Source organism: Sebastes umbrosus, chromosome 10, assembly GCF_015220745.1.
Source record: "Sebastes umbrosus isolate fSebUmb1 chromosome 10, fSebUmb1.pri, whole genome shotgun sequence".
NCBI lineage: Eukaryota > Metazoa > Chordata > Actinopteri > Perciformes > Sebastidae > Sebastes > Sebastes umbrosus.
The window spans coordinates 14,542,821-14,560,652 of record NC_051278.1 but is presented as its reverse complement, the minus strand read 5'-3'; the positions used below and the strand labels follow the sequence as shown (position 1 = coordinate 14,560,652).

General features: G+C 40.8%; 1 protein-coding gene across 1 annotated transcript; it reads right to left on the bottom strand.

Annotated features, from left to right (window-relative positions):
- Positions 1–1,086: 1,086 nt before the first annotated feature.
- On the bottom strand, positions 1,087–17,209 carry LOC119496150 (guanine nucleotide-binding protein G(I)/G(S)/G(O) subunit gamma-4). Its single transcript, XM_037783261.1, has 3 exons — positions 16,701–17,209; positions 15,367–15,472; positions 1,087–3,169 (listed from the first exon to the last, which is right to left on the bottom strand). Exons 2-3 carry the CDS (start codon positions 15,463–15,465, stop codon positions 3,041–3,043), a joined length of 228 nt encoding a protein of 75 aa, XP_037639189.1. The 5' UTR covers positions 15,466–15,472; positions 16,701–17,209; the 3' UTR covers positions 1,087–3,040.
- Positions 17,210–17,832: the final 623 nt, after the last annotated feature.

The following is a 17,832-nucleotide window of genomic DNA, read 5'->3' as shown; positions in this document are numbered from 1 at the left end:
CTAGATTTAGGTATTTATAAAACCCTAAAGAATTCAGCTAAGATGCTTCATCAGGACTGTGTGGGTGTTGGTTTAGATTTTATTGAAACTGACCAAACCACCACAAGCATTGATCATATTCTGATTCAGACGTTGCTTAAAGAAAATGTTGCACTGAAGTTTGTGACTTCTCGTTTTTCCAACTAAGCCTTTCTCACCTCAAATCCATGAAAACAGCTCAGAAAAAAAATAAATCTGAAAAAAACTGTCCTAACTTTGGAGACAACGCTGTGTTCATGTAGGAACCCATCAATCACAACGAGAAGCTGATTGAGAAAATAGATTTTCAGGTGTCTTTAACTTGAAATAAAGGTAGATAATAATCCACACCACAGCTGTGCCAAGGTTTTAAAAAAAAAAAAAACACCCCTCTATCTCTGCTTCTCTTTAATTACATCCTGGTCTTTTGGGATTGGGTCAGAAAAAAAAAATCAATAAAGGATACCTGACTTGCCTTATCAGTGTCATTCATCAAAAGTGTCCATATTGTTTTTGTACAATCTGTTCAGTTATTGCCAGTTTTTATAACTTGACCTATGATTAGGCCAAACCAAGCAATTCTGACTCTGATATGGTCACCAAACCTTCAAGCTCAGTGAAATAGTGTCTGAAAAGTGCTTAAAATTAATAACAAATATCAACCAAACTTGGTAGAAAGTGATAATTTCAGTCTATTCCCAGGTGAGGCTGCAATGCATGCATGGATGGACACATGAAATAGCTACAACAGAAAATGTGAATCATTATAAGGGACATTATTCATGTGACCTGCGGTGTTAGAAGATCTGCAGAGTAAAAGGCGAACTGGCTGAGGCTGAATTGAATCACAATCCTTTAAAAAAAAAAAAAAAATGCCATGGCGCATGAACACAGTGCATCCAGATGGCCTATGGTTCAGCTCAGCCACAGGAGGTCTCCACTACACACCAGAATATCATGTTCATCTGTGAGACCCTGAACGGTTTGCAGTGGCCTTTTATGTCATCAGTGTGATCAGACTGTAGCTCAGTGAGAGACACGAGGCAGAGATATTGAAGACACGGCACATTGGGGTTGTCGTTTTCCTTTAATTCATTTGATCCATCAAAGGATTTACAAAGCCTGCTATTTAAATGCTATTTTTTTTTTTTACCAAAACGATAATACCATTCATGAATACAGCTGCACATTGTCGACATATCCGGACTCCAATGAGATTATTATGTGCAGGGTAGCACCCAGAAAGTCAACGAAGAGGCAATATTTCATATCATAATAGTTCTCTCTGTTATAGATAGAAATAAATCCATGCAATATTCATCTCTAGCCGTTATATTTCTTGTTTCATATTTGGCACCATCCTTGAGATGAGGTCAGTGGGAGCGCCAGGAGGTCAGTCTCAGCTTTTTTTATTTAGGAAATAAAAAGAATAATTATCCTGAAAACAATTTGAGTCCAATAGTTTGTGACAGTTTGATTCCTAATGCGATGGCTGTTCAAGTACCAAGAGGAAATTTCTTTTTAATTTTACAGAAACGATGATGCAAAAAGCCTGAACCACCGAAGGGATCATATTATGTAAACCGACCCTTACCATTATTTTTAAAAAATACTCAGATAGTATCAATAATTGCATGATTTATAAATGTTTTTTTTCCCTAAGTATCATACAAGCTTAGTAGCACTACACGTCATGTAGCTGTCAGTGCTGTGCAACAAATATTCAATAATACTACTGATAATAACAATATTAATAACGATCATAACAATTCATCGTAAAAATTAGCAAATGCTATTCAACTACCATGTAAAGGAAATGTTTCGACAGTGTGCTTTTTCTTCCCAAAAACAAACAAAACGGAAAAAAGGCTGTGGGAGCACAGTGTGAAGATCACACTGCTCTCACAGAAATTGGCACTGTAACATACTGTACACTCTAAAAGACTGACGGTCCCTCGGAAACAGAGGGGGTAGTCAAAAAGGAGCGGAGGAACATGCAGGCCTCTGGTTTGGCATTAATGTCAAAGGCCTTGCCATTCACTCTAGGACAGGCAAAAAGAATCAGGCTCAGGAAACATGCCCAGAAAACAAATGAGACCGTTAAGGAAATAAAAAGAAAAGACGTCCTGCGACTCGTAAGAATATTCCAGTCAGGGGCTGCAGGATTAACCGATAGTGTCTCTGATTTGAAGTGGACGAAGTATATAAATCAAACAGAGCAGCAAAGGTAGAATGCATTAGAGAGCGGGCCTGGGAAGGAGGTGGCAGATTCATAAATAATTTTTGACCTAAGGGTTGTTTGCACAGTGATAACCCCGAAGAACTCATCTCGCTGTTGAAACATTAGCTCTGCACCTTTCGATAAATAGAGAGTCTATTTATTTATTTGCAGCAGAACTGATGTGCAGCCACCTCCTTCTTATTACCACGGTAGTTGGCACAAACAAACAATTTACTATGTGAGATAAGGTTTCTGTTTCTGGGCCCTAATCTGAATCTGACTGTATACTGCAGCACTAAAAACGAGCGGGTTAATTGTTTGTGACTCTGGAGGCAAATTGAAAGAAAAACCACTAGTGAGGGAAGTGTCAAATTGAAAGCAATAAAAAACTAACTGTTCAAGATAATACAAAGATTAATGCTTTTTTATTCAGATAAAGGGAAATAAATGTTTAAAAAAGTCGTAGACACTGGGCAAATTTCTGTTTCCTGAGGCATGTTAAGATCTAGCACAATAAAAGAAAAGAAACATCTCTCATCTCATTAAGCACTGAGCAAGGCTGTTCTCTAATAACAAAGCAATAACAAACCTATTTAACAAGACATGGTACGCTCACTGGGTTGCCAGTTTGGTAGCTGACTCCCCCAAAACCTTCAGCCACCAGGACAGAGCTGACCAACAACAGAGTGTCCACCTGGCAAAACTCAACTCAACGCCTATGGCCAGTAGCTTCAGGTGTGGTGAAGACAGAGAAGACAGGCAACGTCGTGCCTGCACCCATACAGCTCTACTGGCAGCTCATCAGAGGATGGTGCAGAAGAACTTCTTCTCCCGGAATGGGTTCTCGGAGGCGGGGACGGGCATGATGAGGGGGTCCTCACGTATGTGGGCGTCGCAGTACGCCATCAGGTCCGCAGCCGCTTTGGAGACCTGAAATGTTGAGACGAAGGAAAAGGACAGGCATAAGTGATCAGTTTAAATCTGACTATTATATAATAACTATTAAGATGTATGTCTACTAAAGGATCACAGTAGGGCTGTCACAAGATCAGATTTCAATTAAAATATTTAATCGTGATTAATCGCATGATTGTCCATGGTTAATCGGGATTAATTGCATATTTTATCCGTTCAAGATGTATCTTAAATGCAGATTTATCAAGTATTTAATGCTCTTATCAAATATACTTGCTTTATGCAAATGTATGTATATATGTATTATTGGAAATCAATTAACAACACAAAACAATGACAAATATTGTCCAGAAACCCTCACAGGTTCTGCATTTAGCATAAAAAATATGCTCAAATCATAACATGGTAAACTGCAGCCCAACAGGCAACAACAGCTGTCAGTGTGTCAGTGTGCTGTCTTGACTATGACTTGCCCCAAACTGCATGTGATTATCATAAAGTGGGCATGTCTGTAAAGGTGAGACTCGTGGGTACCCATAGAACCCATTTTCATTCACATATCTTGAGGTCAGAGGTCAAGGGACCCCTTTGAAAATGGCCATGCCAGTTTTTCCTCGCCAAAATTTAGTGTACGTTTGGAGTGTTGTTTAACTTCCTTCATGACAAGCTAGTATGACATGGTTGGTACCAATGGATTCCTTAGATTTTCTAGTTTTATATGATGCCAGTATTTTCACTCTAAACTGAGCCCACTACAAGGTAAAAATCGCAAGTTGCATTAATGCGTTAAAGAAATTAGTGTCCTTTGAAAGTAGTATTGTATAGGTGAATATTGTGAGGTGAGTAAAGCATGAAGGACCAGAGAACTCTTCTTGTGTTTTGTGGTTTAATTTTGGTAGCCTTGTACTGAAGCTCACACTGGTCTGCAACTCAATGTGTGTTCATTCTTTAGGAAAATGTTTTTGAAACTAAACTTGCACCAGATGAGACAAGTCCACAATCTGGATGAATGTTGCATGGCTCTTTTTTCTTTGACATTGCATGTAGTTCATGATTCGTCAGCGTCTGTGGCGACTGCACGGATGCCGGTTACCTCAGCCTCAGGCAATAAAAGGCAGCAGCTCATCGAGATGACTGACAGGTGTTAAGGCGGGACCATGACCAAAGAGGGAAAAGGAGGGTGGGACTATCAACACACTTTCTGCCTCAAGGCGAAAAGTTGTGCAGTGTATTTCTCAAAGTCAAACAGTGACTATACATTTTACAGTACGGCCAGACTGCATGTGAATGTAGGTTTCTACTCGGGAGCCGAGTGGGAGGTTACGGGAGGGGGAGGCCAAATGGAGAGCAGAGGAGCAGCTGCATCAGAGGGACGGCGAGGGCTCAGGGATCTACGTGGAGGACAGAGCCATCTGATCTCCTGTCTGCCATTTCACCTCACCCACTGCTGCTCTCACAAGAGAATACAATGCACAAAATCCATCATGCCTATCAGCCTTCAACATGATTATTACAGTATTATTTTTACAGTCTCAACCAGTCTAAAGGGGTTGTTCAGTCGAGATTTCAGTAGTTTAAAAAGGAACAAGAAGGCTGGTGTTATTCTAAATGTATTCTTATTGTGAATAAATCCCATGAAAAGACCATAACCAACAATGTGTTAGTCTCTCAATTCTTTCTGACTTCCCTATGCTGTGGCACGCAGCTGCAAGCCCATTTGTTATTACTGTAGACATAATCGGCTCTAAAATATATATAATTCCACTTTTTAAAAGGGACAGTGTGTAGGATTTGGCAGCATCTAGTTGTGTGGTCGCAGATTGCAACCAACTTAGTACCCCTCCGCTCACTCCTCCCTTTCCAAGCCTTTGGTAATATGAGACACAGAGTGCAAAACTGTGTTAATGCACCACCTCGCTCAGAGACAATCCTTACCGTAATAACACTACTATAGGAGAAGTCAGACGGCGGCTGGCGGTACAACGGTTTTGCACTCTGCGGCTCACGTTACCGCAGTTTCACAAGCGTGTCGGAGAACTATGGTGACCTTCAGGTAACGTAAAAACGTGAAAGGCTCTCTCTAGAGCCAGTGTTTGGTTTGTTCGTTCTGGGCTACTGTAGAAACATGGTGGACTCCATGAAGAGGACCCACTCCTTATGTAGATATGAAGGGCTCATTCCAAGCTAATAAAAACACAATGATTCTTAGTTTCAGGTGATTAGACATTAATGAAAACATTGTTATGAATATTATATTCCTTTTCTGCTAATAGATCCCCAGAAATGTTTCACACAAAAGGCTCCGAAATTTCCTAAAACAGCTGGGCACTGTAGTTTATAACAAATGTTACTCAAACAGGGGTAAACAGTGCATTTGTCGGGGACTATTTTCAGCCGTGGATTAATACACATTTGGTCTGGTGCAACAACTTGGCCCATTGATGTGTTTTTAATAGTGTTTTTACAACAATGGAGGGAGAAAAGGTTGAGGTACACATGAAATACTTGGTTTTGGTTTTGGTCTTTTTATGGAATTTGATGATAAGAAAAATATAGAAAATATAGACTATCACATGCGGCCTCATCCTGTCAACTTGTTCGATACCTTCCCATGTCAAAATAGACAGCTATTTAAAAACAAACAACCAGAAATTAAATGTATTTTTTCTTATATCTTAGAAGCAAAATCCCTTCAGGTTTACTTGCTGTATCTTTACCTCAGTGGTTCTCTACCTATAGGATTCGGGACACGGGATACTTTCAGCTCTACAGGGCATCTAGAAATCCTTCAAATGAATCATTCTGAGAAGGCCATTGCTTCATTTTAAGGGGTCACATAAAGCAAAAACTTTGAGAACCACTGAGGTACCTCATGCTGTACCAGTAAGTCAGAAACAAGATTAAGAGTCCACATTGGCAAGCAGCTCGGAGATACACAACAGTGCATCAACGCGTTCTCATCCCAACTCCTCATATACTGACTACTGTCTACTTTGTCAGATCCCTCGGCGTCACTCTTTTCGGTCGCAGTGAATGTGTGTAATGTTGTGAAGTAAACAAAAACATATGCTTAGGTTCAGGTTATAAAACCACTGGGTTAGGTTTAAGGAAAAACAACATGGTTGGGCTTAAAATGACTACGTTTGTACAGGGAGAACGACACTGAACGTTGTGAACACGGGACACAAAGAAACAGCTGATTGTAATGTGACGCACGGGACACAAACAGCGGTGTGGACACAATATATATTAAACGGTAAATTATATTAGCTGCGTATTTATTTTAAATGTCTGTCTCTATTTGACCTAATTCAGGCACTAATCGGAGGGTCTGCACAAAGTGGGAACATTAACAAAGCCGTCCCTTGCAATGCAACTAAACAGCTTAATTATTCTCATAATCAAAGTAAATGCAATAATTATAGTATCATGAAACTGCAGCCAGGCTTTCTGCAGAGAACGGGAGCCCCACAGGACAAGAAGTGGTATTGCACGGCGTGTGTCATTAGGCCCAGACTGACTGTAATTACACTGCAGCCCCATGATGGAAGGAGAGTCCTTCTAATTAGCACAGATCACATTCCTTTGGCTGATTGAGCAATTAATGAGGATGTGGTGATCCCTCAATCAGCAGCACGGAGACTCCTCTAGTTGTCACTGATACACACTCAGTATCCCTTAAGATCAGATCCCTTAATTAAATTTAAGGGATCGCCAAACGTGGCCAACTGTCTGTTTCCTCCTCTTTCTTTGTACTTTTCTCTGCTTTCATTTAGCGCCACCTTCAACTTCAGTGGCTCTTTTATTTTGAGGCCGTTAATAAAGAGTGATTTGGATCTCCACATCTGATGTGCCAAGTGGTTATTAAAGCACAAACAGCTGCCTACTTTTCAATCATCCAACTGCTGCTGCTCAGAAAATAATACAGATGTGAAATCATGCTGATCAAAAGTTATTCCTTAGAGGGACACACCAACTCTCATCTGAGGACATAAGTTATTTTTTCACTTTTGAATTAGCAAAAATGTTATATAAATAACTTAATATAATATTTATAATCGCCTATGGCCTAATGTGGCCTGCTGTCTTAATCAGTGGAAACGTTTTTCCTCCTTAATGCATTCATTAAGTTTTTCTTGGAACATTATTATAGCTGATAATTTGTTGAGAAATGCAAGCACTGATACAAAGAGTAAAACTGTATGTGAACCCAAATATTGGCAGTTATTTCATATAAATGTCCTCATAGTTGGCTGAAAAGCAAACTTTACTAATGTCACACATGTTTTTTTCTATAGAGATGAGAAGTTACGGCCTGATTAAACACAAATGTGCCTGTGTGTCAAGCAAAGAAACGAGGCTGTATGTCTTCTTGTAAAAACTAACACAGCTTTGTTTTGGTTGCTAAAAGGTTTTCACATAATAAAGATGCAGCAAATGAGACTGCAGAACTCAATTATTCAGAAAGCTTAAATATTTGTTAGATCCACTATGGAGCCGAGCAATCAGATGTGACATTTAAGATTCATTTACATTCAAGTCTGACGTGTCTTTTTCCATAAAATGCGAAGGTGACAATAAAACTGACGAGTCAAATCTATTCAGACACTAAGTGACTCATTTAACAGAACATCATTTTACACGTTTTACCATTTACCCTTCAGCAGCACTTTAAATGACTTAGTTTACCTTGCACACTATTTTAGACATGACAGCAAGTTATTATGCACGCTAATAAACGGTTTACAACTTAAAGAACGATTCAACCACCACTTTGTTACGGTGGATGCTGGTGCCATTTTTCTTGCTGTGACATAAGTTAATATTCTGTTCTTTCTTTTATAAATCATGATGGCAACACCACTAATTGTTACGCTACGTTTATTCTTCTTACTCCAAACTAAGTGGAAATGGAAAGCACATATTTCTGGTCCTTTTGGTATGATGATGGAGGCCTGAACATAATGTGTAAATGTAATAACAACTGACAACAAAATCCAGTATTAAAGCTGGTCAGTCTGATAAAATTGGTGTAAAAAATTTCCAAATTCCTTAATATTCTTATGCATTCATGCATGACAGTTACGTCAAATTCACACCAGAGCAGCAGCACTGTACTGTGTTTCAGTGTCTAAAGTCTGCCCGAGAAGAATCACAAGCAGCACAAAAATCAACCTCATTATTACAGCCCGTTCTCATTCCCAGGGCGTCAAACACTGACGCTTTGTCACGGCCGTCGCCGTGTGATACCGCCCCAGGACGCACCTTTAGTGCCGGTATGAGATACAACAGGCTTTCCATTAACTACAATGTAAACCCATCCATATCAATATTAAACGCTCAGGGAAAGTGCTGTGGTGACGTAGTTTAAACAGCCAGAGAGACACACCGGGCAGGCGGGAGGGGAGGAGACCGCTGTTCATGTTCACTTTACAATCAGCTGTTCATTTGTGTCCCGTGTTCACAACGTCAAGTCACATTTTCACTCTACAAACGTAGTAGTTTTAAGCCCAGCCTAAGCAAGTGTTTTGTTTAATTTGCAGCAATAAGCACGTGTTTACTGCGACTGAAAAGTGATGCCGACGGGTCTGACAAAGCGCCAGTATGTGATGAGTTGGGATAAGAACATGTGGATTATTTCCATTCTGTTGAAACTGAAAGAAAATAGTACTAATATAATAATGTCACGGATTGTTGCTATAACATTACCATTAAATCATAAAAAAATACAACTGAACACATTGAGGCTTCAAGATTCATATCTTGATTAACAATTTAATGGCAATATTAATGTGGTTTACACTCGATTTACTGCTTTGGGCTGAAAAAAAGGGGATTTTACCCTTCTACCCCCTTGCATGTTTAATGTTTACGATAATTTATATTTCTCTTGCAAATTTCCGTATCCACAAAAAATATATATTCTATTTTATAAAAAAAATATTAAAAAAAAGAATGAAAATCAATGAAAACATGACTTCTTGACTGACACTTATATTTGATTGACAGTATATTAAAGGACCAGTGTGTAGGATTTTATGGCATCTGGCGGTGATGTCATCCTCACCCCTCCCACCTAACCTGACCCTGTCAGATGGTTTGTTACACAGAACCGTCTGAGAAGCCGTCATTGGAAACTGTTTGGAAAAGGCACTTTAAAAAAAAATACTGGGTAGGTGATTGGATGAACAATCAAACTCTTGCCGAAGCCAGTCGGGAGAAGAGCGAAAACATCTTTTCCATCCAGAAAAGCCTTCAGTGCCGTTCCTTGCTCTTCTTTCAATGAAGAAATACTCTCCAGTTCTGATGTAACTGATGCTATTGCAGCATCTACGAGCATTGTTATTTAGAACAACACAGTCGCCTCTACACGCCTAAACCACGCTCGTAGCTCCTCACAGGATGCTGATTGTGTCCGGCAAGCCAGCTCACGGACCAAACGCATTACTTTTCATGTGATCATGTGATGCTCGCGTGATCACATCATGACATTGCGAGAATCCAGCTGCCGTGCAAGGTAACCTCCCACCACCAAATTCAAGCTGTCACTTCAAACGTAAAAATGTGAAAGGCTCTCTCTAAAGCCAGTGTTTGATTTGTTCTGTGCTGTAGAAACATGGCGGTACAACATGGCGTACTAAATTCCCGCTCCCTACGTAGATATGAAGGGCTCATTCTAACGAAAATACAACAATTCTTAGTTTCAGGTGATTATAGACCAATGAAAACATAATAATGGATATCATATTCCTTTCTAACAATAGATCACACTGGCCCTTTAAATCCAGCTCTTCTCATTCAAAAAAATATGTAAATATCTGAAAACAGACTAAAAGTCAACTTGTAGGTTAAATTAGAGGTCTTCCTGATAACATCTTCCAAACCCTGATTACACGTTGGGGATAATCACTTTGTTTGAGGAGGTTTTCTTGTAAGCAGCCTTTGTTGTGCTGAGTAGGGATGATGGTGTATGGCAGGTTTCCAGGCCCCGGCTATAATGCTGAGCGAACAGCCTCGGGGCTGTGGGGCAATCATTCCCTGAGCACATGAGTAGCATACCGAATGAGATGATGACACGGCCTTTTAGGTTGCACAAGAAGACGTTCATGAACAGCGTTGCGAATCCCCTTCACACGTCAGACACATAGCCATGTAAAATAGCCATTTAGTGGGGTGAAAACATCGTGCAGTAAAAACAAAGACTTCTAGGACTTGTTCAATCTAATGAATGGGAGATAGAAATCTCTATTTACAGTGAAAATAAAATTACATTTTAAAGCATGGTGACTGACCTCAACCATAAGGAGTATAAACGGCTGAAAAGTGGTCAATATTTAACCATGTGTTGTTTGATAAGGACTCTTTATGAGGCCTGAACTGCTTCACAATAAAAGTCTGGTGGGGCTGCAGGAGGTTATCAGGAATATGATTATTATATAGAACCAGTGGGCAACCGCGGGGTCTGAAAAGTGAAGCCAATGAGGTGTGTCTTAAACTTGCATTCTTTCTAATAGCCAGCAGGGGGTGACTCCTCTGGTTGCATAAAGAAGTGTGATTGTATAGAAGTCTATGAGAAAATGAGCCTACTTCTCACTTGATTTATTACCTCAGTAAACATTGTAAACATGAGTTTATGGTCTCAATCACTAGTTTAAGTCCTCTTCAATACAGCATGATGTTCATTTAGTAAATTATGGTCCCATTTAGAGTCAAGTAGACCATAATGCAGTGGATGATTTAGGGCGTGGCTACTTTGTGATTGACAGGTCGCCACCACGGCGTTGTCTGGTCTGGGTGTTGTCCGTGTTTTCGTCTTACAACCTTAACCCTTTCACAGTGTGTTTTCAGTTCATAAAAAGTTAACATTTTGGTCGCCTAAAAATTCAGCTTATTCAGTGTTCGATTGTACTTAGCTCCATCCTCTCACTTCTGGTAGCAAGAAACCAAGATGGCGACGGACAAAATGCCGAATTGAGGCTTCAAAACGTCAGTCCACAAACCAATGGGTGACGTCACGGTGACTACATCTACTTCTTAGTCTATGTATAGAACAAGCGAATAAATTTAAAAGTGCACATTTTCTTTGTTGCGACTGGGAATTTGAACTTCCTTATGCTCACAAGCCTGCAGCACACCTCCCGAAATCAAACACAGGCAATGTAAGATGAGAAGAAGCCTGCATGAGAAAGCGCTAACCAAAGACAATCTCAATGATCACACTCAGAGAAGTTGACCCACATTGGTAGAAAACTAATGTCAGATGTGGTCAACAATCACCGAAGCCCAGCATGCCTCTGGGCTCATCCCTCACAGTTACCACGTTGGTGCTACTCGGGTCTCCCAGCTGTGCACAGTGGATTCACTCTGACAGAGAGGTGGTGATGCTGGTGCTTTCTAGGTGAACTGAAGCTTCATGTGACGTCTGTCAGAAGAAGTTGCACTAAACTAAGCTGAAAAACATTAATTTTGTTGTCATCTCGCAGTCGGCTGTTGGAATAAATTACGGGAACAACTAATTATGGTCAATTATGAATGTTTATATATGTTTAAAAATTGTAAAAAAGACTTTTGGGGCTCCAGCTGCATAAAGTCTGATAAATGGCTTCAAGGGATGTCACTTGAGTCAGCGTCACTTGAGGCGCTCCTCCACTCAACCGACCGTTCAAGCGGTGACGTACACTATTGTGGAATGCACCTGATTGGCCCCTGGTTTTCTGCTTGTCGTTTCAAAACAGGAAACAACTTTCTGTTATTTCCATCTTAACAATCCACCAAAATCTACTTCTAAAAACAGTTTAAGTGAGAAATAGGCTGTGCCACTGCTGAATCTCGTTACATGTTAGAACAAGATCGCCTAGTTTGACAGCTTGGTCCAAGTTTCGTGAGCCGGACGCGTCGCGCTAGACGGGCTCATTTGCATAAAGGATTGTTTTCCGCCTTCTCATTTTGAAAGAGCAACAGCCAATGAGGAAACTCCAACACTAGGCCGACCAATAGTGTAACTTCATCACTCAGTCAATCTGTGGTCCAGCCAAAAAATCTGGGGTTGTGGAGTTTGAAAAAAAGGGAGCTGATCAGACTTCTGTAGCCCGCTTCTCAATTCTGCTCGAGGCTCAAGGCTACATTAGTTGCTACCAAAGACTGTAGTGGACGCAGTCGGCGTGACGCCACCCATTGGTTTGTGGACTGCCGTTTTGAAGCCTTGTGTTCGGCATTTTGACCATTGCCATCTTGGTTTTTGCAACCAGAATTGGCATAAGAGGGTGGAGCTAAGTACAAACAAATGCTGAATCAGACATTTTTAGGCGACCAAAAATGTGAATATCAACTTTCATGAACTGAAAACACACTGTGAAAGGGTTAAAGCTGTAAGACAAGAACAAGGACAACTCCCAGACCAGACAACACCGTGGTAGTGACCTGTCAATCACAAGGTAGCCACGCCCTAAAGCATACTCTGCTTTATGGTTTATTTGACTCTAAATGGGACCATGATTTACTAAATGAACATCATGCTGTATTGAAGAAGACTTGAAACTAGCGATTGAGACCAACACAACACACCTGAATCTCTGTCTGAACTGTCGGCAACCAAGTTGCATTGTGGGTAATGTAGGCTCAAGGTTTTGACAAGGAAGACAAATGTGTGAATTATGAAAGATTATATCTCTGATTATGCTGCATCGATTTTGATCCTTTTTTAGAAAAACTGTCCGACATTGTTATCTTAGTGCAGGGCTAAATCGGTGGAGCACGCCTTTAAGAAACAGAGACTCAATGGACAGATACACGATGATGATGATGGTTTACTGCTACTATATCAGCTCATCTAAAATATGGGTTAATGCATTCATAATGCACTGAGATGGCAACTAGTGCACAATAGTGTCTCACGTTTCAGTGAATATGTCACTGGAGAGAGCAGCCGGTTAGATTAGCTTAGCATAAAGACTGTAAACAAGGGGAAACAGCTAGCCTGACGGAGTCTGAAGGCGATTCACCTTCCAACACCTCTAAAGCCCACTAATGCATAGTGTGATATCCTCTTTGTTTAGTTTGTACAAAAACTGAAGTTTAGAAATAATCCGGTTTTTTTCAGGGGTTTGTTTGCAGGATTATTTCTTGGCCAGAAGCTGACATTCCAGCCAAATCAGATATAATGATATATTACGTGAGCTTAAAGGCAGATTTTGTTACCCTTGGACAGAGCAAGGCTAGTTGTTGTGTTTGGATGGTTTAAATGTCAAGATGGCAGCATGTGTAGGCTGGTTTGTCACAGAGGAGGGGATGGCTAAGACATGGCAAAAAACCTGACTTGGTCCTTTCGACATTTTCCCTGATAAAGGTCCAGTGTGTAGGATCTGGTAGTATCCAGCTTGGAGGTGGGGATATTGCAACCAACTGAAGCCTCTCCCGTGTGCCAAGTGTGCTGGAGAGCTACGGTGGCCGACGCCAAACCGTGAATGACCCTCTCTAGAGTCAATTGTTGTAAGAGTAGCGTAGGTCATTTGGAGCAGAACCAGTGCTTAATGAGCCTACTTCTCACTTGATTTATTACCTCAGTAAACATTTTAAACATGACTTTATGGTCTCAATCGGTAGTTTCAAGTCTTCTTCAATACAGCATGATGTTCATTTAGTAAATTCTGGTCCCATTTAGAGTCAGATAGCTCATAAAGCAGGGGATGCTTTAGGGCGTGGCTACCTTGTGATTGACAGGTCTCTACCACGGCGTTGTCTGGTCTGGGTGTTGTCCGTGTTTTCGTCTTACAACTTTAACCCTTTAACAATGTGTTTTCAGTTCATGAAAGTTAATATTAACATTTTGGTCACCTAAAAATTCTGCTTATTCAGCGTTCGATTGTACTTAGCTCCACCCTCTCACGTCTGGTAGCAAAAAGACCAGATGGCGACAGCTAAAATGCCGAACTTGAGGCTTCAAAATGGCAGTCCACAAACCAACGGGTGATGTCACGGTGACTACGTACACTTCTTATGTACAGTATATGTATAGAGCATGGTGGCCGACGCAAAAACGTGAATGGTCCTCGCTAGAGTCAGTTGTAAGTGTGGGTAGGTCATTTGGAGCAGAGCCAGTGCTTAGAGTGTGTGTGTATGTTGGAAGTGAGGGGTAAAGCAAGAGAGAGAGAGAGAGAGAGCGGCGGCGGCGGGAGCGAGTAATGTTATCGACTCCAGTCCAAGCAGGAAAAGTTAACAGTGTTTGGTTTGTCTGTTCTGAGCTACTGTAGAAACATGGCGGTGCAACAACGCGGACTCTGTGATGAGGACCCGCTCCCTATGTAGATATAAACGGCTCATTGTAAAGTAACAAAAACACAACTCTATTTTTTATCAGGTGATTAGACACTAATGAAAAACATAGGTATGAAATTTATATATTCTATTTCTGCTAATAGATTATTATTGTCAACAAATCCCATTAAAATGACCAAAACCGAAAACGTATCGGCCCGACCAGCCTCTCTGTGACTCTGAGCCCCTGAGCCCATTTGTTCCAACAAAAAAGCCACACATATATGCTTTCATTTTTGCAAAATACAGAAGTCGTAGTAGCTCAGTAATTTCCCAAAACAGCCGGGCACTATAGTTTTGATCAAATGTTACTGAAACAGGACTGAACGGTGCATTAATAGGGGACTAATTTGAGCCGCGGATGAACACACATTTGGTGCACTAGTAAGTAGATATGGCAGCAGGTCACTGAGTCAAAATAAACTACAGGGTTCATCGTGATGAAGGAACCTGTCAGCAACAGTGAGGCTCACTGATGTGTGCTTTGGACAACAATAGCTTCAGTGTTTCAGCCAAATAAATGATTACTTTCATTCAATTGTGTGCAAATATTAAGGCGTGAGTAGCAAGTATAACGTTGTAATTCTAAGCATTTATTTTTGGTGTTTTGTTCAGACTTTACATCAATAAAAATGAAAATGTTTGCTGGGAGCTGAAGACTGTCACTCATATTGTACCCCTCTAAACACTCAAGGTGTCTAAATCAGTGTAAGTTTTCACATTAATCATATTAATATATAGACCTTGTAGCTGCATAAAATGGCAAAACACAAAGCTTCCAACAATTACAATAGCTGATACAGTATTTTAGAATAATGTACACTTCAGATAGCCCATTTACAAATCCACACATTGCATATTTGGTAAAGAAGAAAGGTAAAAATAAGAAAGAGCTGTACCTTTATCCTATCCATGCAGGCCTCCATCTTCAGCTGCTCTACAGCTTTCCTGGCTTGGGAGATGCTGGCCGTGCTGTTGTTGGCGATACCGTCCTTCATGGTGCTCCTGTGACGCCAAACACAGACACAAAAGGGGGACACATGGAGTCAATGAACATCACATTAAATCCACAAAGCAGCATCCCCCCCCGGCCATGTCTCTACCCCCCTTTGGAGCAGCCATTCTCTGCCACAACCTTTTTATTTAAAGGACCCATTTTGTCTGGAGGGACTCTGTTTTACAGCAGCCAAGCTCCATTTTATCTGAAGAAAAGAGCTTAAAGGGCAGCAGCTGGACAGCAGTTTGTCATTTTACAGTCAGTGCTCATGCATGATTATTTTTGCCTTTTTTGTGGTCAAGTTGTTCTTATTTGTTGAAGGGCACTTCAGGACACATTTTGATGGTCTATGTTGCATCATTTTCTTTGAATTATCAGCTCTTGGACCTGAATCTAACCTGCAACTTTCCTTCCTCTTACTGTCCACCTTCATCCTCTCAACTTTCTCCACAATGTGCATCAATGCAAGTGCAGTGTATTTAATATGCTCCATTGCAATCAGCCCTTTCTGTGCATCTATCAATGTACTAAATCTTGCTCTCATTTTTAGGCCCCTTCTTGACCCCCTCACTCACTGAAATGTCCCAGTTTGGCAGCCACAGCACAGAGACACACCTGACCACAGCTGTGTTTTATATTAATGTGCATGCAAATATGAAGCATTTCACTATAAGGTGGGGTTGCTGTTGAATCAACGTTTTTTTTTTTTTTGCATCATGCTCATTTATTTCATTTCATCGCATCAATGTATTTAAACAGATGTGAAGCTGATGTTTTTGTAAAAAAAAGGGGGGATGCATGCAGACGGTGAATTCATTTTCCAATCCCACCCTTCATGGCTTCTAAAGCCAATTTATAGCTTTTAATCATCACAGCCTCGTAGGGAAGCTATCAGGCCTTTTATCCATGTATAGGTTTCCCTTCTTGATGAAGCTCACACGGCTGCATCATTTTAGGTCTTTGACTTTAAGGTCTGCATTGTTTTATCCGCCTGTAACGAGGCTAATTGTTGATGCAGATCTGTCAAACATGAGCGACTCTTATTTCTAAAGGGAATTAAAATTGTGGACACACGCCGTGCGCGCTGCGGCCCTGCTTATAAAGAGCAGCAAAACCACACACACATACATCATGAGAAAAACAAAATGCATGAAAGAAATGACATGAAATGATGCCTCGCTGCATTGCTCGACTATGGAGCAGATTAATGTAGGGCTATACCAGCCGACAACCTACCTGAAATGTGCCAATGGTTTTCCAATTTGGAGAATTCCGGGTTGACTCCACCCAACACACACAAAAAAAAAAAGAGGATCGGTCAAATATCAAATGATAAGAGGAAATCCCAGCCTCGTTTCGGTTGTGGACTGAACCCGAGGAGGTAAAATCCTGGCGTTTTTAATTTCGCCTCAGCGGTTTTCGCTCAGTGTGAGTGAGTCGTGCGTATTCCGTGTAGGAAGATGAGATCCAGGCGGTGAGGTCTTGGTGAGCAACCACACGGCTGGACTTGGAGAGATGTTACGCATGCAGCAGGGGGGGAAACCTCTGTATGACGATCAGATACAGGCTGTGGAGCTGGGAGCACTCGATCAGAGGACCAGGAGCTGCAGGAGGACCAGGAGCTGCAGCAGCAACAAGACAAGATGCGTTTCTGCTCTTCCAACTGGCCCTAAACGCACCGAGGCAGCCTATTAGTCCAATTAGGATCTGCTGCTTTTCTAATTTGCTTTATTGCTGCAGAAGACACCTGAGATCTGCAGGCTTCCCTATTTCATTTTTGCATCATTTTGACATCACTGGGTCCCCCCCTCTTATTATAACTGCTGGGCCTCATCCACAACAACACAACTCTTTGCATCCAGATTAAAAATCCATCTATTTGAATCATAATCAAATATTTTTTGCTTAAAGGTCCCATATCCTGCTCATTTTCAGGTTCATACTTGTATTTTATGTTTCTACTAGAACATGTTTACATGCTGTAATGTTCACAAAACACATTATTTTCCTCATACTGTCTGCCTGAATATAGCTGTATTTACCCTCTGTCTAAAACGCTCCGTTTTTAGAGCATTTCAATGGAATTGCAATGGAATTGCGTTCCTAGGCAACAGTTTGGGTCCATGTTAACTTCCTGTCAGCTGATGTTATTTACTTACACTGCAACAGGAAATAAACTGGGACACATTTAGAATGTTTACGTTTAAAACCGTGTAATGGTCTAAATATTGTATATTCATGACATCACAAATAGACAGAAATCCTAACGGCTTGTTTCAAACGCACAATTTCTGAATACGGGCTGTGCGTATTTCTCCGTATATTGAGCGCTTTGATAGTTTAACAATATTTATAAAGCACTTAACCC

Bases quoted from the DNA above. Each gene is read 5' to 3' on its own strand.
- LOC119496150 (XM_037783261.1), bottom strand. From the start codon at position 15,465: ATGAAGGACGGTATCGCCAACAACAGCACGGCCAGCATCTCCCAAGCC. The intron at 3,170-15,366 runs GTACAGCTCTTT...TCAACATTTCAG, and splicing joins CCTGCATGGATAGGATAAAG to GTCTCCAAAGCGGCTGCGGA.